The 27,434-nt window shown below is 37.7% G+C and overlaps 1 protein-coding gene across 1 annotated transcript in view; it reads right to left on the reverse strand.

The window, feature by feature from the left end:
- Positions 1-27,434, reverse strand: part of LOC127571005 (zinc finger CW-type PWWP domain protein 2-like) — a 48,294-nt gene that overhangs the window by 15,342 nt on the left and 5,518 nt on the right. The window contains exons 2-5 of the mRNA XM_052016977.1: positions 22,139-22,462; positions 11,203-11,365; positions 9,259-9,373; positions 2,417-2,493 (exon numbers count right to left, since the gene is read on the reverse strand). Of these exons, the coding sequence (XP_051872937.1) occupies positions 2,417-2,493; positions 9,259-9,373; positions 11,203-11,365; positions 22,139-22,422 (639 nt within the window). The 5' untranslated portion in view covers positions 22,423-22,462. The remainder of the gene's footprint in view (positions 1-2,416; positions 2,494-9,258; positions 9,374-11,202; positions 11,366-22,138; positions 22,463-27,434) is intronic.

The following is a 27,434-nucleotide window of genomic DNA, read 5'->3' on the forward strand; positions in this document are numbered from 1 at the left end:
TCAGTCCTCTCAAAATTTTCCCCCAACATTTGCTGAGGAAAGAACTAACATTACTATGGTTAAAAAAAAGTCATTCATGGAGTCACTCAAGGTAGCAACTGTGGAAGTGCAGTATTCATTGTCAGATTACTCTGTCAACTGCTTAAACCAGTGTCCAATGCCACTCTGTCCCATAATGGACACACAGGCAAGTTTCATGGATTTTTGGAAACTGAAATCCCACAATTAAATTTAATACTTTCAAATGTACTCACTCTTAATGAACAATTAAGCAAGTTCTCCATTCACTGACATGTGGTTGTGTTAAATAGAGAAATTGGCAGGTCCACATCGGGTTTTAGAGTCATCAAGTCATAGAGGACATACAGCATGGAAACAGGCTCTTCGGTCCAACTCATCCATATCAACTAAGTTGCCCCAGTGAGCTAGTCCCATCTACCCACTTTAGCCATGCAAGCTTCTTTTCTGGACTTAATCCAACCTATTTCAAAGCAAAACAGACCCCCCATAATAAAATCCAAATCCCCCAATTCTACCCATTCATCCATGCCATCACGATAGCCTAAATATTTAATGCCGTGAAAGCAGCAAAGATTTCTCAATTAGAAATAAGCAAACATGATTTTCACCAAAGTTTGGTAAAATTAAAAGCAGGGGACTTTTCATTATGTTCAACTGGTTTCCTGTCCAATGCACCTCTGACACAAGAAGTGGATGGTAGTGAAGGAGAGATTTCTGGGAGGAGTGGTAAAACTGTGGTTGGGAGGAGCTCAGTGGGGAGAAGGCTGGGGAAGATTTGGGTGTGAGAGGCAATGTGGTGAAGTGGTTGAGGTTGGATTCTTCACACGTAGGAAGAAACTGGAAGCTGGCAGAAATCTGGCAGGAGAAATTTTGGAGGCTGGGAGAAATTGTGGGGAAGATGGGGTTGGTCAATTGATCATGGAGTTTGTAAAGGTATGTGTTTATGAGCCTGATTTTAACATTCCTGGTAAACTTTAACTAAGAAGCAGCTCTTTCCACCTTTTTACTTGATAGGTTTCACCTTTTTATTTAACTGCTGTGCTTTTCATGCACTAGTTCCATTGAATGGCAAGAAGCAAAAAGTAAAATCTGAGATCTAAGTTTTATTGTCTTCCTAAGTTACTCTTTCCTTGAAAGCAATGACATTGCCAGATGAACTTTCCACCCATCTCACTTCCACTTCCATCAGTGGGAATAGATCTCCCTCCTCTTACATAGTCCTTGGACCAGGGCCTCGGAAAAAACAATGACAATGCTGATAATCCTACCTGCATGCCTTGCAGCTGTTTAGCGTTTCATAAACATGACCTCTGGGCTGTAGCCACAGAGAATATCTCCTTTAAGGGGAGCTGGATGTCTGCAAAAGGCATAACTATTGCTCAATCTTCTCATTCATTTGGCCCAAACAAGCACATACATATTAAGCGGAGTAAGAAGCACGGGGTGTACGTCAGTACTATGGGGTCCCAGCTGCATGTGATTCCTGTACCCACATGAGCAGGCATGTGCAGCATGTTTCCTCCCGTTGCTCACCTATTTTGAATGCAAACAAATTTCTAACTCGCTACCTTTATTATTATATAATCAAAATTAATCTAATTTCATGTGCTTCAACTTACCTCTTACGTTTTCCTGATGTAGATTGTCTTATCCATCCATTAGACTGCTGGTGGTCTTTCACCTAATTTTTTTCATAATAAAAGAAGAATTAAATAGCATTTTCAATGTTTGGGAATTATTGACCTGGAAGTTTATATGTTTGGCTTTGATTTTATTTTAGCATCACACATATGGAAATAGGTTATTTCTGGAGTAGTATGCAATTGACATCCCAGTTCAATTGCACCACTCCAGAAATATAACCTAATACCTTTAAGCCACACTTTGCTGTTGTGTTGCCAACACAATTTAATTGTCAGACACGCATGGAACAGTCCATGTGCAGTAATGCTGCTTCCTGGACAGACTCCTGCCTGAGCTGGGAAGCCTATCCAGGCTTCAAATTAAAATGGCAGATTGAGCACCAACGACATTATCAAAAAAAGATTTTAAAAAACATTCAAATGCATCACCCATATAACCAGCAATTAATTGACAGCCCTACTCAAAAACTTGTTGAAGCAGTGCTCCTGCCAAAATTGCTTTCTACCACAGTGACCTTCAGTGCGAAAGTGCACAGAAAGCTTGAGGACAAGTTTCAGAGACCAATTTGCCATACACAACCCATGTGCCATAACTCATAAAATCTGAACCATTATTTAACTTTCAGTCAATTTAATGTTTCAGAAAAATGCAATATGTATTTTTTCACTGTAATACTGATCACTTAAACAGTGATTTGTAAAGTTTATAACAGATTTATACCATACGAAGTTCCAAGTAACCAAGAGCTCACCGTGTTCTCTTTTTCCCCTGCTATTGACTTGTTTTGCTCAAATTCTCTGCTCTTTCTATTGTACGATTTCTTCAATACTGGAAAAAAGTAGTGCATAAGACAGATGGTAAATACAATGAAGATGATTATGTGTTCACTACTCCTAATGTGACTCAGGATAGGCTGGTCAAATATAAGACCAAAATATTGTTGTACCTCTTAATATTTGGAATCCTCATTGTAACTAGTCACCGAGAAGCAGTGGATAAATAAAATCCTTGCAAGGATTTTCTCTGTGGCAAATGACAGGAAGACCCGTTTGTAATTACTGCAAGTGGACTTACCTTTTCTTGAGTTTGGTCATGGTTCTCTGGTATACTCTCCTTGAGTCTCTGAAGGAGATAAGGTTATAATGAGTGAGATGAGATCTGCATTTCAAGCCCTTGCTGTGCTGGAGTAGCACTAAGATTAAATTGTACTGGTAAGATAGAATCAAGGACATTTATGTCAAAGACAGAGCTGTGGAGATCTTCAAAGTGCCATGGCTAGCTCTGCGTACTTGATAAAGTATCTTCCGTTTGTGTACCTCAGCAGGGTGGATTTTTGGGTGTCTGGGCCACAGGTGGTCTTGGCAGCACTGAAGAACATTTATGACACAATGAAATGCAAGCCTTAAGTCCACCAACAGATCCATTCCTTGTGTAGACCAAGGTCAATCATGGCTTTCATTGCACTAACCTATATCTCAATACTACACCTCAGATCCAAACTCCCTGCTGGAATAGAGTCAACTCACAGGATGAATAGTAAACTGTTCAAACTCTGTCATCTCCATTCCAGAGTCAAGATCACCACAGCTTCAGTGCTGATCTACAAAATGCAGATGATTCTTGCACATGTGCATTTTAGGAGGGCAAACTCCAAGTCATCATTGACTCTTGCAGAAAAATCTGAGATTATGCATTTTGGGACCACCAATGAGCCTAGGGCATACACCATGATTGGCAGTGTCTCAGGGAGTATTCAGGAATGGAGGAACCTTAGAGTACAAGTTCATATATCGTTAAAGGTGCAATGCAGGTGGATAACGTGGTTAGGAAGGAATACGGGATACTGCTTTTCATTAGCTGAAGCATTAAATACAGAAGTAGGGAGGTTATACTCCAACTTTATAAAACCTTGGTCAGACCTCAGCTGGAGTACTATAAGCAGTTCTGGTCACCAAGATATAGGAAGGATGTGATAGCACTGGAGAGAGTGCAGAAGAGATCAAGCAATTCAGTTATGAGGAAAGACTAGAGAAACTAGGTCTTTTCTCCATGGACCAGAGGAGGTTAAGGGGGGGACAGGACTGAGGTATATAAAATTATGAGGGGCAAGAAATTTTTCCCCATATCAGAGGTAGATAAACCTAGAGGGCATAAGTGTAATATAAGGGGAAGAGATGCAGAGGGGATATGAGGGGGACCTTCTTTACCCAGAGAGTGGAAAGTACCTGGATTTGACTGCCCAAGAAAGTAGTTGAAGCTGGGTTGCTGATAGCACTCAGGAAGTGGCTAGATGACGACTCGAATTGCTTACGCACAGAGTGCTATGGACCAAGTGCTGAATGGTGGAGTTAGTAAAGAAGGGTGCACACTGGTCAGCATGGATGAATTGGGATGAATGGCTTGTTTCTATGCTGTATGATTCTATGATTCTTGCACTCATGCATTCAAGAGAATGGGCCTTGCACTAAACGTCTGGAAGACAAAAGTTCTCTACCAACCTATCAGGCTTCAAAACAATGCCCCCAATAACCAAGACCCATGACAAAATGTAGAAAATGTGGATCACTCTCTATATCTTGGCAGCCACCTCTTACTGAAAGCAGACAATAAAAAAATTCACAGTCACCTCCAGTGCAGCAACGGAAGTGCACTAGCAGAGCCTTCAGTTGACTTCAAACTCAATGTCAAGTTCATGTATACCAAGCAGGTTCAACAATAGTTTGGAGCTTGGCCTCCGAGCATGTGCAAATACAGGCGTAATCTACATACTGTAGTTCAGTCTCTGAGGTCTGGGTAATCTTGGTTCTGGAGTGTACTTGCGGAGACTTAACAGCTCCTCATTAATTCTAAAGATCAGCCAAGTCCATCCCAAGCTCTGTCATGGGAAGAGATTCCCAAGTGTATAAAGGTAAAGATTCAAGGATGTGCTCTGAGTCTTCTTGAAGAAGTGTAACATTTGGGAACACCTGGCCCAGGATTGCTCAAAATGGAGAAGAAGCACCCTGGAGAACATTTAGTAGCTTCGTTCTCAATGACTGGAGTGTGTGGAGGCCATATGCTTAGACAGTGGAAGGAGCACATAATAACTGAAACAACCCATTCACTGTCTCATGAGTGTCACTTGCTCCTCCTCTGCCAGAGTATTCAGATACTGCCTAAGAACAAGAATTAATCAAGCAGCAGTCATCCTCGCCCTTCTATATGCTTTGGCAGTGTGAACAACTAGCAGTGTGGAACTCAAATCACTGGAGAATTACTACAAATATTGTGTCTGCAAAATCCATTGGCAAGATAGATGTGGAGCAAGTGACACTTGATGGAGCAGGTGGATGAGTTGTTTGGGTTATCGTGCTACCCTTTCATCTTTGCACATTGTGGATGGCCTCCACATGCTCCAATTATAGAGATTCAAGGTGTTCAACATTCTCCTGGATACTCCTCTATTCTGAGTGGTCAGAGGGCTGGGATCTCCATGAGGCAGTGAGAATAAAATATTTTATGATGGATACTTTGAGAATATCCTTGAAATGTTTTCAATGTCCTCCTGAAAATCTCTTCGTATTTCAGGGCTTAGAATAAGAGCGTGTTTTGAGAGTCTGTTGTCAGATTTGTGAATGATGTGGCTTGCCCACTGGAGCTGATTGAGCATAATTGAATCCTTGATGCGGGTGGTACACATGTCTGAGCATTGTCTAGGTCTCACTGCATGCAGGCATAGATTGCTTCATTTGCCGAGGAGTTGAAAAAAAAACTGGATGCTATGCAATCATGAGTGAATATCCCCACTTCTGGGGTTAAGATGATTGACATCCAATAACCATAACCACCTTCCTTTGTGTAAGTTATGACTCCATTCAAGTACTTAGTCAAATACTGCTTGATGTCAAGAACAGTCATTTTCCATATTGTCCAGTAACTCTCAGTGTTGTAACTGTTCTGGAACAGCTTGGCTAAAGTGTGGCTAGTTCTGGAGCAGAGGTCTTCATTACTACAGCTGGGATAATATCCGATCCCGTGGCCTTTGCTTTATCCAGTGCTCTCAGATGAAACTGAAGTAAGGTTTTCCAATATTCTCATTATTGTAAATCTGAAACGACATAATTCTCCCTTCTGTTCATGTTCAATGAGATGAGATGTCATTGGAATGTTCTCTCACTAGCAATCCTGCGGAATGCATCTTTACTGCAGAATAGTCTAGTCAGCTTACGTTCAGGTGTTGGTCTTTATGAAAAAAACAAATGATTGTGGCTTTTGTGTATCATCTCCATAGAATCTGCTAAAATTTCAAAAACACCAAACAATGAAACAAAAAAATTGCAATAGTACTCAGAGCAAAGAAAGCCTTCATCCAAAATCAATTGCAGAACAAAGGCAAATATTATCGAGCAACACATAAAATGCTGAAGGAACTCAGTGGGTCAGGAAGCATGTGTGGAGGGAAGTGGACAGTCGATGTTTCAGGTTGAAACCCTTCATCAGGACTGGAAAGAAAGAGGGAAGAAGCCAGTATAAGAGTGTAGGGGGAGGGAGTGACATCAAGAACTTAACTCCTGGGCAAATCTGGCCTCACCTGTCCACCTCTCCCCCACCTGGTCTGCAACTTAAAACTAACTTGTGTTCTCTCTTCCCCAGTTCTGATGTCATCCTGAAATGTTAATTCTATTCTCTTTCCACAAATGTTTCCTGAGCTATTGAATGTCTTCAGCATTTTTTGTTTTACCCTAAATTTCCAGCATCTGCATTTTTCTGATTTTCATCATGCAACTAGTATTGCTGTCAGGCTTAGATACATGTTACAGCTAGCGCACGTGTCCAAATATTCAACCTCTGGCACAAAATCCAAAACACACTGCACAACACTTTCCGACATACTTCCTCTGCATATGTCTGATGGCTGTTAGGTGCATACATGCTACTGACCCTATCAATAAGCTGTTTGGTGTGACGTGCAACTGAAAGTATTGGACTCCATTTTGGACCTAAATTGTCACGATCTACCTTGTTGTGACCTTGCACCTCATTGCACTGCACTTTCTCTGTAGCTGTGACACTTTAGTCTGTACTGTTATTGTTTTTACCTGTACTACATCAATGCACTCTGTACTAACTCAATGTAACTGCATTGTGTAATGAATTGACCTGTACGATCGGTATGTAAGACAAGTTTGTCACTGTACCTCGGTACAAGTGACAACAATAAACCAATACCAATACTTTTTATACTCAAACACATCCCGCGGAATCAAATTTTGTGCTCTATGACCCTGCAGCAAAGTATTGCTTTAAACAATTTCCAGAAAATTTACAATTCATAGTCACAGGGCAACAGAATTTTGCAGCCTGGTTGAAATATGATCAAAAATTCAATTTCAGTTTCAGAAATATTGGAATAAAGGAAGACTGGGGCAATGTTTGTCATTTGAGGCAAGATTAAGCAGAGTGGGCCAACTATTAAGTTTAGAAGAAAGTGAGTGGTTCTCATACAAACATAAAATTGTTAAGGGGCTTGTTAAGGTATGTGTAGAGTGGATGCTCCCCCAGGGTGTCTGCAACTGGGGATCCCACACACAGTCTTAAAAATAGTGGTCAGCATTTCAGACCAAAGGTGAGGAGAAGTTTCTTCATGCACAGGGTAGTAAATCCTTGAAATTCTCTACACGAAAGAAATTGACAGATATTAAGATAGCGAGTAAATCAAGGGTTATGGGGAGGGTGCAGGTAAGTGGTATCGAACTAAAAGATCAGCCATGAACATATTGATTGGTGGAAGAGGCATAAGAAACTGAATGGTCTACCACTGCTCTGTTTCTTATGCTCTTATTTTTTTAAAAAATTAACATGCATTCTTGAATAAGCTGGTTATATAATTTATTTTATTATTGGACTATATAATGCCATTCAAAGTCATGAGCTATACTGCACCATTGATTATTCCCTATGTAATATATACTGACAGAATTATTCCCCATGGCTAACTGTTACTGATTTTCCAACGAACTTGAAACACTTATGCGACATGCATCAATAATCAATATAACTGTCAATAGTTTCTTTGCCAAGTGACAGACTGAGTTTTGGCGTTTGTGACTTATTGAGGTTAATCTATTCACTTTTTATTGTCTCTTATGAATAAGACGTTAATGCACTGTTTATTATGAATACACAAATCTGCAAGTTGCACTGCACTGTGACATTCACAATTACAATTATAATTGCATATTCAAGATAAATAATTGCTACTGCTTAAAAGAATTACTGGAAGTTCAAAGACCTGAAAGTATTTAGCAAGCTAAGAGTCAACTGAGCACTAAACGAATACAGAGGGCACTATTCGGGCTAAATTCAAAGGATTAAATATATATATCTTTCACTTCGAGATTTTCATTTTTATCCTTCTATGTGCAAACTAATTCCATGCTTCATAGAGACATTAGGGGCTGCAGATGCTGGAATTTGGAGCAAAACCAAACCACTAGAAGAACCTGAAATGTCAGCCATTCCTTTGCCTCCACATTTGCTCCTTGTCCTGTTGAATTCCTCCAGCAATTTGTTTTTTGTTCCATGTTCAAATAGTATTGGTTACTTGGATTTCAGCTCCACATAGGTTTGTTTTCATATAATTCTTGTTCCATTTAGGAAATACTTATCTATTTTTAACAAATATTTAAAAGAGCATGAAGGCTAAAATTTGTGTAATGGAGTTTGGATGTATTTTCCACTGAAAATATCGTGTTCTTCTTTAGAAAGCCATTTTTTCAAATGTGTAAGCCAGAATGCTCAGCAAAAAAGAATTTTGGGAAAGTGAGACAATAATTACCATACAGCCAATTGAAGAAGCAACTTGCAGAATTTTTAGAATCCACTTTAATTTCTAAGCACAATTGCTTTGGAAGAGTTTCTGCTGGAAATCTTCAAAAGGCAATGTGAATCTTTGCCCTCTAATGTTGTGAATTATTGGAGTATGGAATGCTTCATCACTGGGAATAACTAATACTGAGGTCATTTGATCTTTTAAGGAAGAAGTGGGTAAATATTTGATAAATATGAATACAAACCATGGGGAAAGTGGAGGGTAACTATTTTTGTTGTTTTCTTATCATTGTAGCAAAGAGTTTACACTAAAATAGTGGGTTGAACAACCTTACTTGGTGTTGCCAACATCAATGATTTGTTAGTCTATGGTATTAATCTCAGTTCTTTTTTTTCTTTTGCAGTTTACTTTTATTTAAATGAATTTCAGGGGTTGTATCTTATGAATAAAGGAAGCATGAATGGTATAGTTCTAAAAATACCATATGTATGTATGAATGTAGCCAATCAGTTCTTAGTGAGGATCCATTTCCATTTATTCCTTAAGGTTTCAAAGGTACTTTGTTTATGCAAGTTATAGTTCAGCTGAAAGAGCAGCTGAGAAAGGATGTGGTATAGTTATCAAGACGGATCAAGTCAAGACATAGAACAGAAGTCTAAGAATATCATTGTCAATGACCTCTTGGGCTATGATATATCAAAGCTTCACTGGACAATATTAAATAATTTATCCACTAACAGAATCCTAATGTTAACCATTAATGAAATTGCAATATGATGTACCTTCATTGCTGAGCTTGCACATTTTGAGTCTTCCTTCAGAAGTAAGTTCTGACAACATTCTTGCTTCTTCCAATGCACTTTTATACCACTGTCTACTTCTTTTAAAGTCTTCTGCCTATGGATATAAAGGATTTATTTTAACAATAGCAGTTTTATTGCAACAATTTTGACAAGATTCTTGATTTTTTTTTAACAATGAAGACATACATGCATCACATGGGTTCAGAAAACTGGTAGACTGATCTAAACTATAAATATGATGGGTATCATGAAAGACTGGTGAACATCAGTTTCAAAAGCAACAGTTAAGATGCAAGAGAAGTATCTTTATTAGAACTGACTACTGACAAGGCAAGTCCTGAATAACATCTAAAAAATAGGCAATAAAGTGAGAAAAAAGGCAAATGTTTTCATGAAAGGCAAAAGGAAAATTAAAAGACAATTGATACAGAAAATTTTTGTGGGCATAGGATAACTTGATAGGCAGGGGAATCAAAACAAAAAGAGCCGATAAATTCCATTGCATAAAGTTTGTGTGTGGTATGAGTTTAAACATAAGGACGTAAAAGCTAGAAGCCCAAGTAGTTTGTTCTGCTTCTTGTGCCTGTTCAACCATTCACATGGATGAACTATTACCTCATTCCCTTAGTATCCAAAAACTTATTGATCCCTATTTTGAATATACCCAGTGACTGAGCCTCCATAACCCTCTGGGATACAGAATTCCAAAGATTTATTACGAATGAATTAGGTGAAGAAATTTCTTTTAATGCAGTCCTGAATGGCCAATCATTAATTTAGGGCAGTGATTCTAGGTACTAGATCAAACTTTGTGGAAGAAAATTGAGGGTTTTTTTTGCATGGATCATAAAGTCCATGATTTTCCTTCCTTGTCCTCTGTGTACCTGGCATGCCAACCATGTGGGGGTATCAGGACATGGGCATAAATCACCCAACAGCTGACTACTGCAGTGGGAGCTTCCCAGTCCTCAGGCTTATTGCTTTTTTTTGGCAAAATATATGCATTTTTCTTTTACCTCATATTATCTATAACATCTCTTGTTAGTCATAGTTGAACCATTTTTCCTTTCTTTGTTGTTTTAATGGCAATATATATTACTTTTAAATTATCTAACATTTGTATCAGGAGTTTGAGGGATTGTTCATTTTGTATAATCATTAAACTGTTTTGGAAATTATTCTATGCACCTTTCTTTTCAAAGTTGCATTAGGAATATGAACAATGCTTCACCAAGAGTAATACAATTCTTTGGTTGGCAATGAGTGCATGTGGATATTCCTGAGCACCAATCTTCCTTCTTGAGTTTCCCCTTTCTGATGTAGCATTTTCATCTTCATACAGATGAACACTGGAAGATTTCTTTGTCCTAATTGGCATTGTTGCAAGCCATATATTATTAAAGATTTAATATTATCCTCATCTTTCCGATTGGTGTTTACTGAACTGCATACATATTTGCCTCAAATCTATATACAAAGTAGCAAATGAAAATAAAAATAGCACCTTGACATTAAAGTATATATTTTAATAATATCAAAATGAATTCCAATAAACATAGTGAGTTATTGCACAAACTTTCCCTACTTTTTAAGTGCATTCTCTTAAATCTCTCCTGATTTTTGGCATAAAGTAAAACAACAGAAATTACTGGAAATACTCAGCTGGTGTTCCACAGATGCTGCCTGGCATCTTGAGAACTTGCAGCATTTTTTGTTTTATTTCAGGTTTCCAACCTCCATTTTATCCAACTTGAACAACACAAACAACTCTGAAAGATGCCAACTCCAAAATTTTAATTAGTGTAAATCCTGGATGCAAAAATCAGTACAACAATATAATTGATATTGATATTTGGTAAGACAACTGTCCAAACAAAGTAAATCTTTTAGGTTTCCACAACTTTATTTCAGAAATTTGCATACCAATTTGCCTCTTGTGTAATAGGGCTCAACTTGTTTCACTGAAATCCAAGATCTGGTATGTGGATTCCCCAAGAATTCTGTGTGATATTGCTCCACAAAGCCATCTTTGTCATATATTACATATTCTCCAGTAAAACCATCTGGACAGAGGATGGAAGGCCATCTGAAGAAGTAAAGTTAATTATTTAACAACATTAAATTACTCAAGTACAACTACACACTATAAAAATACCTGAAGACCAAATATATCTGCAGGATACTTTCAATAATGAATTAATGGTCAATGATGTAAGCTTGTGATCATGGAAATAACATCAAAACCTTTGAGTCAGAAATTGCTGTTAATTGTAAAAAATCCAACTTATGATTCATCTTAGTGGCAAATAATTAAAACACAAATTTTTACATTATTTAATAAATATTTTAAATGTTTATATGAAGTTAAACCATGTACCATTGTACAGCTCCTCCCCCTCCTAGTAATTTGTTCCTCCATATATAAATAGGCCATCATCTGAAAAGGAGAACCTCCCACCATCCTACCACATCCCCCACTCAAGTATACATGTCGTGCTGTAATGAGGTCTTTCTCCTCTCAAAAGTGCATTATACCTCGTTTTGTAAACATAGATCATTTCTTTCGAAAAGAGTTAATTGTGAGTAGATCAGGTTGACATTGCACGCAACCAAACACTTCAGACGACAAACTGTGACACCTCACGGAGCAGCTTTGTATGTGGAAATTAAACTATGTTTAAAGAATGAGTAAATTCACACTTCGGATAGATAACCAAATGTTCATCATTCACTCTGCATGTAGGAATGAATTATGCAAATAGATTATGCTCTTTGAATTATGGCTGAGACCAGCTTGCAGCAACAGTGTCAAAGCAATTGTCAGTTTGAGGTGCCAAATTGAGACAATAATATTTTGGAAGAGGATGCAAATTACTCTCCAGAGTCCAAATGTCTACAAGAAAATATTTGTATATTGCATACAGTGGCATGATCACTGTAGAATGTGTTCATTTTTTTCTGATGCTGTGCAGTTGATAGAAATAATGAACAAATTTTTACTTTGCAGGCATATTCATCTGAATATATATTTAATTCCTAAGAATTAAAATATAATTTGTTTCTTTCCAGGAGGCCTAAAATTTCATCTAAGAATAGGCAATGCTGAAGCTGCTTTCCCTCACTGTCATATCCTTGCACTATTTAAGCAACAATCTTGTCCATTAGCTGTAAGTGTTACTCTTTTTATTTCTCAAAATTATTTTAAAAGTTCAGGTAGAATGTGGATTTTTTAAGCTCTTCATTAACAATATGTTTTGCTTACACTTCTATTGTCATCCTCACTCTAACTCAGTGGTTTTCAACCTTTTTCATGCTGCGGACCCCCAGAACATGTCCTTGTTAGATGGCGGACCCCCAAAGCCCACAAAATCAAACAATCGATAATTCATGCATACAACACTTCAATTACTGCACATAGGCCCTATTGAAATAGTGACTATTTCAATCACCGATAATTACAAGTGGTGTCTTTCAGTGTTCAGTTCAATGTGAAGGTTGTGCCTGTTTTGCACTGCAGAGTTTGTCCAAAGGTAGTGGTATGTGCGACAAACATACGCGTATGTCATCCTCAATATTCAGTCTTGATCTGTATTTGGTTTTCATGGCAGTGACTGCAGAAAATGCTATTTCGCACAAGTAAGTGGTTGCAAATGGTAACAGAACATTGACGGCTTTGCCGGACAGCAGTGGATACTCCTGGGAACATGCTATCCAGAACGACAACAGTGAGATTTGGTTGAACTGCAAGCGCAAAGTCCTGTCAGATGACAGTTCAGCCAATTCTTCTTGCTCACGTCCAGTTAAATCAGTAAGCATGCATTCAAACGGATTTTGAATCTAATCAAACATGCTCGTGTCATCGTCGCCGTAATACTCATGGAAATAATGTGACAGCTGTTGAATATGGTTCAAAACGGTGCTCGCAATGGCCTCTGTCTTAGTTTTGTTCACTGTCAGAAAGTCAACCAGCAACGGAAACATATCATAGACGCCTTGCTCGCATCTTCCCTTCCAGATACGGAGTTTTTTCTGGAAGGCATTGATTTTGTCATGCGTTGTCAGAACACTTGAGCCAGGTCCTTGCAATGGTAGATTTAAGCTGTTCAAAATGTTGAAAATATCTGCAAGATAAGCTAATCTGGCAACCCACGTCTCACCTGTCAAGAACTGTGCCAATGATCCATTATGCTCATTTAGAAAAATGAGCAGTTCATCTCGCAATTCATATACATACTGCACAACCCGGCCTCGTGACAGCCATCTGACTTCTGTATGTAGCAACAAATGCTTATGCTCGGCTTCCACTTCATGGCGTATGTTTTCAAACAAACGATGATTGAGCGGCCTGGCTTTAATAAAGTTAACGATTTTAATGCACGTGGAAAACACATCCGCAAGATTTTCATCCATATCCTTTGCAGCCAAAGCCTCACGGTGAATCATGCAGTGGGTTGCTGCTACATGTGGAGCTACTTCTTTCACTCGTGCAACTAGACCCGACTTCCGTCCCATCATCGTGGCAGCACCATCTGTGCATACTCCAATACACTGTGCCCACGCCAATGCCGATTGTACAAAAAAAGTGTCAAGCACAAGTTCTTGACTGGTTGTACGCCCTGGGAGCGCCTTGCAAAACAAAAAGTCTTCCAAAGCCTCTCCTTCCCAGCAATATCGAACATAAACCAACAACTGCGCAGCACTGGCAACATCAGTACTTTCATCGAGCTGAATCGCAAATCTGACTTGCTGAAGACGTGCTATCAGCTGGCTCTGTATATCTTCCACCATATCGCCAATTCTTCTGCTTACTGTGTTATCAGACAGTGGAATGGCTTTCAGTTTTTGACTGGATTCTTTTCCCAGTACAAGTTCACACATATCTACTGCTGCAGGCAGTATAAGCTCTTCTCCAATTGTGTGAGGCTTTCTGGAACGTGCTATTCGTAATGCTACCAAATATGATGCACGAAGAGCCTTCTCATTTACAGTGGCGCAGGCTGTCATTTTGCCTTTCTGCTTGAGGTACAGCTCCTTTTGCCGATTAAAATATTCCTTCAGCTTACTGGCAATATCTAGATGCACTGTTGTTAAATGGCGCTTCAATTTCTCTGGTTTCATTGCATCGTTGGACAGTGTTTGCAAACACACAACACGGAGAGGTTGGTCTGCATTTGTCCCCACTGCGATGGAGCCATATGAAATGTATTCTGGATCAGACTTGCGTTGTTTTCTCTTTTGGTCACCCTTATCCCCTTCGTCATCAGAATCTTCTGGTTTCTGGTCAGCTTTTCTCTTCAGAAATTTCTCCACACTCAGCAATACACGCTGGACAGTTTAATTACTATTACTGATAAACAAAATTATCAAAACTAATCTAAAATTTACACGCTTGAGCACTTTTCGTTTAACAGTGACGTCACTGTGGCATAAATGCACGGTAAGTAAGCAATATTATTAAGGCACACCAACAACGTTACTCAGTCTCGCTAACACTACAGTGCACAACAGAACAGTAGTGAGTAGTGAACACTACTGACTACTCTGACTACACAAATCGAATATTAAGCGGCAGCTTACCAGGAGGGAACACCGTCTAAGTCTCTAAGGTTGTCACCTATAACAGGTAGAATAGATCCTGGCCGATTTTCTGAATAGTGGAAAACTGGAGCAAGCAAGTAAGCTAAGTCTTTGTAACAGGTCACTTTTCCATTTTTTTCTTGGCTTGCTCCGCGGACCACAGGTTGAAAACCTCTGCTCTAACTAACCTGTGAAGGCAGCCTGATTCTATGAAAAAAAATGCTTACAGTGGAAAAAAAACGTATCAGCCAACATGTCTTCTTGAAATCAATAATATTCATACAATTTTTAGTCTTCAAAATATCCTTGAAACATGTTGCACATAATTTTTGCCAATTTTCCACCCCTACCGAAATGACTGGTTTGGGCTGAGAAGTTAAAATGCAGTCAGTTTCAAACCCAAACTAAATCTACCTTGCAAATCAAAGAACTGTAGACGGTAGACATCATAAACACTCAGTACATCAGATAGCATCTGTGGAAAAAGAAATGGTTAACTTTTCAGGTTGAAGATCCTTCATCAGAACTGCCTTGAACCCATCTATTGCCAGTTTTAAAAGGGTTATAATCTTGCTTTTTACAACTGTGAACAGCTCCTTCGGGGTGTAAATTGGTTTTGATGTACATGGAGATCTCTTGCCCATCTCTCACTGAACTATTGTCATTTTATCCATTACAGATTTGCTCAGTCTCATCCTGTTGAAGTCAGCCTTACCGAAATCTACAATCTTAGTAACTGTCACGTTTTCTTTCAAACATAAAATTGAATTCAATCACAGATTAAATAAATATTTGTGAACTATTAGTTTGTTAAATAAGGTTAATTACTCATTACTAAGTCTAATATGACCTGCTTCTTTGTTGCTTTGAGTCTGTAAAGATACAATATCAGTATCACCTCTGTTGTTTCTTCCACTATTGCTAAATGGACAAACTGCTTGCCCAACCTCAAGTGCTGGGAAATTAGAAATATCCTCCAACTAAATAATGGAAAAGCCATTGTCATTGATCCCTTATACAAACTCTATTCCCTGGCCAACTACTTCATCATTATCCCTTCTATCCCCAGCAAATGTGTAAAGTGGAACCAGTCTCTTTGCAACTTTGCTGTCATACCTGACCTCAAGATGACTTCTGGATCACATATCTGTGCCATCACTTAAGTAAACCCTTAAAACAAAATCTGTTTCTGCTGCTGTCTCTGCTGAACTTCAACATTTGGCTCCACATTAAGAAATGTCTCAATTTTAAAATTCTCCTCTTTACAAATCTCTCCATGGCCTCATCTTTCCATATCACATCACTGGTCTAAACCTCATATCCATTAACCAAACTTAAATTTAATTACACCATCATTTTTGCCAATGCATCATTTAACAAGGTGTTAAACTCTGGAACTCACTACCTAAATCTCTCCACCTCACTGTCCCTCCTTTCTTCTTAAAAACTACCTCTTAAACCAAGCTTTTGGCTTTCTGCCCTAATACTCCTTTATGCAGTTCAATATCCACCTTTCATTTCTAATGTTTCTATGGACCAGTCTGAGACCTTTCGTCTAAGGTAAGGAATTATATAAATAGAAGCTAATGTTTTGAAATGAGTGCCAGTGTAGGAATTATAAACAATCTCATTAGTTTGCTGCTGATGATAAATAAGCTACATTTCACATTACTTGTTTCCCCTGATAAACTTCAAATAAACCAGGCTCAATAAAGAAATGGAAGAATTGTTGAGAAAGGAAAACCAAAGGCCCTGCATTACATTCCCATATAGAATGAGCTGAAAACGGAGACATGGACAGCCCCAAAATGCACAATGGCATTTTAACCAATAATGTACTTGAGGCACTGGTACCCACAGTGAGGCAAAAAGGGTTTGCTTCCCTGGGGAAGAATCATTTCAAGTGGCTGTATGAAGGGATGGTGGTAGCTCGTGGGTTAATGGACCTAACAGCAAATATTGAATATGAGGGAAAATGACAATACAGTTAATATCCATTAAACTTCTTCAGCAAGTGCCTGTGTTTAATAAGTATGCTGTACACAAAGTGTATGCTCAGACCCAATGGACTGCCCAAAATTTATATACTCTGTTACTCAGGATTTCATGGTAGCCACTTCAAAAACATTGCATCACACAAAATTGGAGCAGTCACAAAATGTTGCTCATGGTATTTGGTTGGAAAATTATGAAAGGGATGGGATTCTGAACAACTTAGCAGCCTCTTGAGTGATGAGTTTGCAGGCGGCAAATTAACCAACACAGGCAATCCTCACACTGGGGGGGGGGTGGGTTACATTCCTATAAAACAGTCTATATCACAAAGCTCTGTCATCTGAACATGTGAGTTGAATAAAAAAATAAATTTTGTGTTTATTTACTATTTTTCACATAAATTTCATAAGAGCGAATTTTTATTCTGTATTTCAGACTTTTTTGGTAGTGATTTGTAAATTCCATATGGGTGAATTTTCATTACCTGAACTGCCATATCATGGGGGAGTCACCTGTAGTCCCTTTACTGCCCTAAAATGGAATAAATAATCTTGAGCCATAAGCAATGAGAGACCAAGGGTGGTGTTTATCTTCAGCACCTTTATAACAGATTACACAGATCTACAACACTCTGATCTTGTTTGCCATGTTGGTATGCAGAGGGATTGTGAGCACAATGGCCCATTCAAGCAGTCAGTCATCTAGCCCCAGTTCTGAGGAAGGGTCTTTGACCTGAAACATTAGCTCTGTTTCTCTTCCCACAGATGTGGCCTGACCTGATGAGTATTTCCAGCATTTTCTGTTTTTACTCTAGCTAGAATGTTGTCTTTGATTTTCAATGAATTCATGTTTCCAAATAATCATTGGATTTTAAGCACTATACTTAATGATAAATTTCAGGAGTTAAAGTGTGACTGTATCCCTTTTAAAGTTTCCTCTTCCAATGATAGCCACGAGAGACTGAATGACAGAAGTGCTGATGGAGCCAGCTGAATAACTAAAGTTATATCTAGGGAGGTGTAAATAGAGAAGACAGAACACATTCCAGCCTTCTGGATTCAACATTGAATTCAGCAATTTGAATTCCAATCCTGAATATCACATTTTTAGTATTGTCAGCTTTAGTTTCCTCTTCCTCTGGTGATTTCAGCTATTTTACATATCCTTTTATTCCTTTTATCCAGCTGGCTCTATCCACACTTTTTCATTCAACTTTTCCCCTCCTGGACCCAGATATAAACCCTCCTTTTTCTCTTCACTGCTTCTCTCTCCACAGATGTTGCCTGATCTGCTGAATGTTTCCACCACTCTTTTAGCTAATCTTTGGAAAGTTAGTGACCTAAGACACTAACTCTATTTCTACTCCAAAATACTGTGACGTATTGAGTGTTTACAGCATTTTCTTATTTCAGAATTCCTGCAACTAAAGTTATTAGCTGTTGTATTGGACTGCACCATTTGTGGGATCATAATTTCAAGTAGAAGATGACTACCAGTAAATTATATACTGACTATGAATTATTAGCCACTTCATTCAGTACACAACCAAATAATCTGTTAAAATTCAATGTGCAGAATTAAGCCTTAGTAAACCTTATATTTAATATCTTACAGTTTTAATTCCATACAGAAGTGTTTTCCATGATTACAGTGTAAAATGTAGCAGATTTATAGCATTAATGTTATTGTGTCTCCATGTTCGTTATTAACTGCTGCACTGAACGAGATCTTTAGTATAAAAATAACAAACATTATGTTTTCCTTTTCTTTTTATATATTAAAGAATCAAACCAGAAATTCATATCTTAATAACTCCACATTTAAATAATAATCAAATTGATCCTGTCAATTTTTCTAAGAACTGGAAGTCCACGAGGATGTGATAGAGTAGAATGTGGTAATTATTTCCAATCTGAATTGTTACCTGTACGTATCAGTAATAGGACAAATAATCATTAGCCTCTGGCATAATTGAGGTGCAGTCTAAATCCTCCAGAGGTCAATATTCAAGTCTCAGTGAAAGGCAAAACCCCACAAGTCAATTATAATGAATGTGATGAAAGTGACCACTGAAAAATAAAGATAATGACTGCTGTTCAGAGCAGGAAAGCACAGTTAACTGTGCCTCTACTGGGGAAAACATTTTGACACAAACTGGAAAGGCTGGTTAACTGAAATTTTTAAAAAAATCTTTTTATTAGTTTTCAAATTAATACAGATTAATATATAGCATCAATGTTCGTACATGTAATACAAAGAGATCTGGATAACAATCATGCATAGATAATCATAAAGAAAATAAGATATAAAAAAATCTGTAGATCCAATGATCTCTTAGTAAATGAATATAATATAAAAGAAAGGAAAGAAAAAGATTTATTATATAAATTAAGAAAAAGAAAAAACAAATCAATAAGAAAAATTATAAACAATATAAACTAAACTAAACAGAAAAATTTCAAAAAAAAACAAAAAAAAAAGACTGGACTAAAACTTCTAGTAGAAACAGAGCAATATTATGTCATCAACTCCGTTCCTCTAACTTGGAAAGTTATTGAAAGGGGATCTACATCATGTGAAAGTATTGAATAAATGGACTCCAAATATCTTCAAATTTAAGCGAAGGATTGACAGTACCACTCCTAATTTTTTTCCAAGTTTAAACATGATATAGTTTAAGAGAACCATTGAAAAGTAGTAGGTGGTATTGGATCCTTCCATTTAAGCAAAATGGATCGTTTTGCCATTAATGTAACAAAAGAAATTGTTGAATTCAATGTTGAGCCCCAAGCATTGTAACACGCCTAGATGGATGATGATGTTGGGCTTCGTTTGAGCAGTGTCAGATACTAAAGTAAGGACAATCCAGAATTGTTTCCAGCATTTTCTATTTTTATTTCAGCTGTACAGAATCTATAGTTTTGCTGCTTTTTGATATCAAACAGGTCATGTGCTGCATCCACATAAAGAACCTGGCATTGCTCTGCTCTACTTTTCATTGTCATGCATAATTTAAATAAATTGGATGAGTGCCTCACATTAAAACAAGCAAATACGTTATGTGAGGGCAAAAAATCTGGTGATGTGGCCAGCTTTCAAAGATGTTAAATGGGACAATTCCACTATCTTCAATTTCAATCTTGTCTTCGAAATATACAACAAGGACACACACCTGATGAAGGTACTATTCTTATTTAGATTAAAGGTTGTGCTACATTCTTAACTACTTCCCCACTTAATACATTCTTCTGCCCCACCAATCCATATTCAATGGTTCATCTTCTGTGATTCCTATCATCTCCAACTCTTTCCCACCACCATACACACACTCTTCTAAACTGCAGTGCATTCAGACCAAACCTGTCCAAATTTTCTTCACAGACAATCCTCACAATCTAGCCATCAGTCCAGTAGTCTTCATTGAACTGCTTCCAATGTATGAGCATCCTTCTTTAAATAAAGAGAGCAATTATATGCAATATTCCATATGTAGGCTCATCAATAATATATAGAACTGAAGCATAACCTCTCTAGTTTTATATTCAATTTCCCTAGCAATAAACAAAAACAATCTGTTAGATTTCCTAATTACTTGTACCTGCATACTAGCCTTTGGCAAAGCACGCACTAAGGCACCCAGATCCATCTGCACTTCAGAGCTCTGTAATCTCTCACCACTGAGATAATATGCTCCTTTTTTTTATTGAAAATGGACAATTTTATATTTTCCCCTTTTATATTCCATTTGCCAGATCTTTGTCCACTTACTTAACCTATCTATAACACTTTATAGCTTCCTTATCCCCTCTGTACAACTCACTTCCCTACAACCTTTGTGTCAACCACAAACTTAGCAACTAATTTTTGGTGTCTTTATATCAGGCAATTGTATAACTTTTAAAAGTTGAGGCTTTAACACCTACCTCTGTGGCAGATCTTCCCAGCCAGCAAAAGATCCATTTATGCTTTATCATGAATCTTTATTTTCCACAATAACCTTTGATATGGCACTTTATCAAATGTTTACTGGAAATCTACGTACAATACATTCATCAGTTCTCCTTTATCCACCACACATTTGACTTCTTCAAAAAATTCCAATAAGTTGGTCAAATATAATTTCCCTTTCGTAAAACCATTGTAATTGTCCGCTTAACTTGAATTTTTAAAGTGTGCCACTAAATATCTTTGAGAACAACTTCCAATGTTTTCCTAATGAAAGGTCTTAAGCTAACTGGCCAGTAGGAAGCAGATGATTAGGAATGTTAAATGTTTTACTTTGCACCTGCCCCAGATTTTGCCTTTTTTTATGCACAGTGCGAGAATATATTCCTGTTCCATGCAGTAAGACTCAGTACATTTTCCAATGGTTCTAAGAGTATGCTTGGGCTTTTTAAAAAATTTGTACTCTTTTGTACCAACAATGCAACATCATGCTAGTATATCATAAAAAGATGGCACAGAACCCATTACAGCTGACATGGGGTTTCGACACGAAACATCGACAATTTCTTTCCTCCCACAGATGCTACTTGACCTGCTGACTTCCTCTAGCAGATTGTTTGTAGCTGCTACTTGGACATTGTAAATGTGAAGTTTTTATGCCAAGAATTTCTACATTCCAGTACTAGTTCTGTGTGCTCTGTAATTAAACTTCTCACTATAACAAGCTAAATAAAAGTTGGCACTCAATACCTGAATGAAATTCCTTCAGTTAATAACTTTTACAAAAAAAATCAATGTCAGTGGAAAGCAAGAAATTCTAAATCATTTGCATCATTTTTATTTAGCTGAATTCACAGTAAGAACAATTTTACTACCTAATGGGTCTGAATTTGTCTTGAATGACAACCATAGTAGGCTGTTGATTCACTGCCATGCTGTGGCTCAAGCTGAATTAATAATTCAATGTAGTTTAAATCATTGAGAAATCTACATCCAACTTACCATCTCACAACTCATCAACAAATCTGTAAAGTGAACCTACAGTCTTTGTGGAAACAAAATATTTCTATATCAGTACTGCAGTTCTTTAAAAACTACTAATATTATCTAATAAAGCAACAACATGGTAAGTGTTTTCCTACAAATTTAACATAGTTTTTTTTCCCAAACCATTTTTCATGAATTTCACTTGTGAAATGAATTTATTATCAGTTTTAGAGTTAGTTGCTTTGAGTTTTAAAAGGAAACATTCAATACTGTGCATTTACTATAAACACTGTGTTGCTTTGAATAAGTTAATGCAGTTTGAAAAATATCTCCTGACTCTACAGGTGTGCCTCACCTAGGCCATCCAGGCATCTTGGTTAAAACCAGACTTCCCACAGGAAGTTGCGAGTAGACAAGTTTCAATCCATATTGGTGGAATGCAGATTCCTCAGGGTAACTCTCTTCAGGCACAGAACAGCAATTAAACCAAGAATCACTGTTCATGTCACAGTACCAGGGTTTACTTGAATCCACACATGCAGCATCCTCATTTGTCAAAAGCCTCCATTTCAAGCAATCTTCATATTCACACTGAATCCACACCTTGTCTGCATAAAATCCATGATCAATAAGATCCATTATTTTGACTTACTGTTTATCATTCAGAGCTCTGGAAAACCTTAAATCAAAAATGAAAAGAAAATAATAAATATCTCCAGCAATCTATTTATAGCAGATTTTAACTTGAAAAAAAAAGTATTTTTAAACGTATTTTTGGTCAAAATCCCTCACTACAGTAATGTAACTTGTTCATTGACCAAAGACAGAAATGCAAAATTTCATCAAAGATTGAGGAAAAATGAATGCAAACATATTGCATCAAAATTAAAAGTTATGAATGAATCCAAAGTAGAACATAATGGAGGTATTATTGATGTGCAAAGTACTGTGCAAATACCTACAGATAATGCAATTCAGTTCTTTGCCTGCTTTAAACGAAATACCAATAATTTACACGTCGTTAATCTAGAGCTGCCAAATTGGTGTACCTTTTTTTAATTATCATGCAAATTATCATGTCTGAGTATGTCTGGAATGCTCCAGAAATAGCCTGATCTCAGTGATTTTGGAAATTCTCTGGCCAGATATGCCCATTTAGGAAAAAAACAGTAATAAATGAATATTCCTGCTGCTCAGTGAAAAATGGACCCTGAAAAAAATGTTTTTCATAAATGTTACTGTTTTTTCCTTACCCACCAATGCAACATTTTCAAAATACATAACATCTCACTTCAGAAATGTAACGTCACATTTGAAAACGACTGTGCTACATGTATCAACATAAATGAAGTGCTTAAGATATTGATGCAAAAACATCAATTTAGATCATTAATTGGGGATGGTGAATTTAATCCAATTAGGCAGTCAATATTACTGTTTCTGCTTCATTAACACTGTGGTCATTAAGTTCTGCTTAGAGCTGGCCATGTGGGGTCAAAGTACTTGCCAAGCCTACCAGGAGCATATCATGGCTAACGTTTGTTCAATCATTTAGATGTTAATGAGGGTGGTATTTGCAAGGAGTGGATCATAAAGTTTTATTGTAACCCATTTCAAATAGAGAATAACCCCTGACCAATATCTGAAATGCAACTCTAGCTGTCAGTGGAAAACAAAACATTTTCAGTATTAATGCTGAAATTAAAATATAACTACACCCTTAAAATCTCAACCTCAAACAATTTTATGGGGAAAATGATAAGGCTATGAAACTGAAAACTGTTCAGATAATAGAAATCTGAAATAAAAATGAAAAATGCTAGAAACTTCTGTAAAGAGAGGAACAGTCAACATTTCATGTCAATGATCTTTCATAAGGCCAACTTGCAATCAAGAATCAGCCAAACCCCTGATTATCATTGATTGCCAGCAGCTTATTATCAAGAGCTAAAGACTGCAGTGCAGCCATTGCCCAAGATATTTCTATGCGCCAGGTGTAAGCATGGCTAAGGATTTCCTTAATCATCTTAACAGCTCAAAGGCACTGTAGTCAATCAATGCTCTTCTAAAAATAAACACCAACTTAAAAGGTGTGAACATATGAAACAAGAGAAGTAGCCAATTTGGCACCAGAAGCCCACTTTTCAATATTATTGGTAAACCACTTTCCCACTCAATCCTCATATCCCTTGATCCCCTAGCTGCTCAATCTTTGCTTCACTCCCTCTAATATGAAGACTAAAATTGTACAATAATCCAGATGTAATGTCACAGAGATCCTATATGTACTCCTGTTCTCAAATCGTCTTGTAAAAGGGCATCAAACCATTTGCCTTCCTGCCTGCTGCACCTGGAGGTTACCTTTGACTTGTAAAAATATACCCAACACCCTTTGAACATCAGCATTTCTCAATCTCTCATCACTTAAAATTACTCAGGACTTCTGTTTTTTCCCTACTGAAGTGGATGACATTCTTCCACATTGCCTATCTGTATCGTGTTGCCCTTTAAAGCCTATCCCTTTGAAACCTCTTTGTCTCCTCACTATTACTCACATTTCCACTTAGCTTTACAGCAAAAGCAAACTTAGAAATGTTACACTTGATCCCCTCACACAAGTTGTTGATGTAGATTATGAATAGTTGGGGCCCAAGCACCAGTCCCTGCTGTCCCTCATTCGTCACAGCCTGCCAACCTAAGATGAATGTATTTATTCTTTCTCTCTGCATTTATAATAAGTAACAACATATTCAATGTGGCAAAATGCTTCTTAGGTTATCAAATCAAATGTGACACTGTATTACTCTGAGATATTTGGCAAATGACCAAATGCTTCCTCACAAGGTAGGTTTTAAGAAGCATCTCAACAAGGGGAAAAGAAGTAAAGGGGCAGAAGGGTTTATAGAGAGGCCTTGGCAACTAAAGGCATGATCACCATAAGTAGAATAATTCAAATCAGTTATCTTCAAGAAGCCAAAATTGAAAAATTGGAGATATCTCAGAACTGGAAACAATTGCTCTGTCTGTGATGCATGAGGACAAAGATTTGAAAACAAGAAAGAAAATTTTAACGTAAGTATTGCTTACTAGAATCCAATTCAGGCCAACAGGACTTGGATTGAATTTGGACATAAGCAATGGAGCTTTGGATTATGGAAGGTACAGCAAGGGTGGTCAACCAGGAAAGCATTGGAAAAAAGAAACAATGGAGATAACAAAGCCATGGCTGAGGATTTCTAGCACAGAAGAAATAAAGTTGGGTTGCACCTGGCAATCCAATGGAAGTGGAAACAGGCAGTCTAATAATGTGTGTATGTGATCCAAAGTTCTTCTTGGGGTCAAATATAACACAAGATATCAACAGTGTAGTTCAGATTTATAGTTGACAGGGAGAGAAATAGAACAAACACTAATGAAACACAAAAGAAAATCATTAAGAGAATTACATGTCTCATTATTGCATTATTCCAGTTCTGCTATGTACTGAACTAGTGTAATTATGGAATGACCACAGAAACTTCTGAACTGGCGATCTGAGCTTGTACGCCTTCCAACAAATATACCATAATTTAAGCAAGGTGTTTGACTGATACAGGTGAAGCTTTGCATGGAGAGGCATTTTCATTGTTCCTGCTAGTTCCTGCCAAAATTCTGTTATGAGGTACTTTCTCAAAATGCCAATTAATCTGTCTTCGAGAAGATTGCTGGATTACATCGAGACTGTTGTGATAGATATCTTAATCTAATTCACAAATATGGTCACTTCTCTAAAGACTGTAAATAAAACCTACAGTCTGAAAAACCCAATCTGTTAATTTATTATGCTAACTATGCTTGATCTGAAATGTAATTGACTGGACCACCTCCTCTGGTAGCAAGTTCCAGATATCAATCATTCTCTGTGTAAAAACACTTTCCCCTCAAATCCCCTTTAAAACTCCTTCCTCTCACTTCAAACCTATGCCCTCTTGTTTTTGATACCCCTGCCACGGAAAAAAGATTCTGATTATCTACCCTGCATATGCCTCTTATAATTGTCAAGCCTCCTTTGCTCCAGGGAAAACAAGCCCAGCCTATCCAATCCCTCCTCATAACTAAAGTGCTCCAGTCAAGGCAACATCTTGGTGACTCTCCTCTGGACTGTCTTCAGTGCAACCACATCCTTCCTATAGTGTGGTGACTTGAAATGCACACAATACTCCAAGTGCAGTCTAACTGGTATTTTGTGAAGTTGCAACATAACATCCTAAATTTTGTATTCTATGCTCTGACCTACAAAAGGCAAGCATGCCAAATGCCTTCTTCACAATCCTATTGACCTGTATTGCCACTTTCAGGGGCTTGAACCCAAAGGTCTCTGATTTCATCAATATTCCTTAGTGTCCTACCTCTTTCAGTTAAGCAGTAGTTTAGGAATGCACAGCTGAAGAATGTGGATTCCTCAACAGACAGCCTTAAACTGGGCAGCCTGCATTGCCACAACCGAAATCAGGCATCTTCATTGATTTAGGTGAAAAGGGCTTTCTTGACAAAATGAGCATTTGCCTATCCCTAACTGCTCTTTAGAAGGCTGTGGAGAGCTATGTTCTTAAACATCTGCCTATTCACGAGGTGAAGATACTTCCTCATTGTTATCGCATAGGAGTTCCAGGACTTTGACCCAGCAACAATGAATATATGGTAATATATCTTCAAGTGTGCTTTTTGAAAATCTGTTAGTACAGGCACCTGCTACTCTTGGCCTTCTTGGTAATTGAGGTTTAGAGATTGTGAGTTCAATTGTGATTGAGGTCACCTCAGTGAGGTTGTTATACACTGGAGGCACAGTACAGCATTGGCGGGTGTGGATGCCAGTCATGCAGCTGCTTTGTCCTGGATAGTGAAGAGCTTCATTGGAGTCGTTGATGTCGTATTTATCCTAACAAATATAGAGTACTGGCCACCCCGCTTTCCTATAAAACCTTCTATATCGTGATTTTCCACAATGCAAAGGCACATTATCTGTGCATGTATCAAGAAAAAAAAATGTTCATTTATTTGATTTTTTTCACATAAATTCCACAAGAGTGAATTTTTATTCTGTATCTCAGATTTTTTGGTAGCGATTGTGGATTCTGTAAGGGCAAATTTCCAATGCCCAAACTTCTGTAATGTGGGTTACCTGTATTTCATCATACTGCCCTCATGCCTTGTATTTGATGTAAAAGCTTTGAGTCTAGTCACTTGCCACAAATTAGTCACCCTGGTAGCTCTAGTTTTTACGTGATTGATGCATTTGACTTTCGGTTCACTGCTGAACCCAGGATGCAAAAGGTGGTGGATTCAGTGATATTAATGCTACTGAACATAAGTATGATTAGGCTCTCTCTTATTGAAGATACCCATTGCCTGGCATCTATATTGTGCAGATGTGATTTGGCACATATTGACTCATATCTCCACTTGTGCTTAGCTTGCTGGGTGTGGTCATGGATTGCTTTATTTTCTGAGGAGCTGTGAATGGAAAGGAACATGATGTGATTGTTAGCTACTATCACCACTTCTAATCTGATAATGGAAGGTCATTGTTGAATCAGTTAAACACAAAAGGGCCAAGGACACTGACTTGTGCAAAACCTGCAGCATTATCATGGAGCAAAGACAACTGAACT

The sequence above is a fragment of the Pristis pectinata genome, chromosome 5 (genome assembly GCF_009764475.1).
Source record: "Pristis pectinata isolate sPriPec2 chromosome 5, sPriPec2.1.pri, whole genome shotgun sequence".
In the NCBI taxonomy this organism is placed as follows: Eukaryota; Metazoa; Chordata; class Chondrichthyes; order Rhinopristiformes; family Pristidae; genus Pristis; species Pristis pectinata.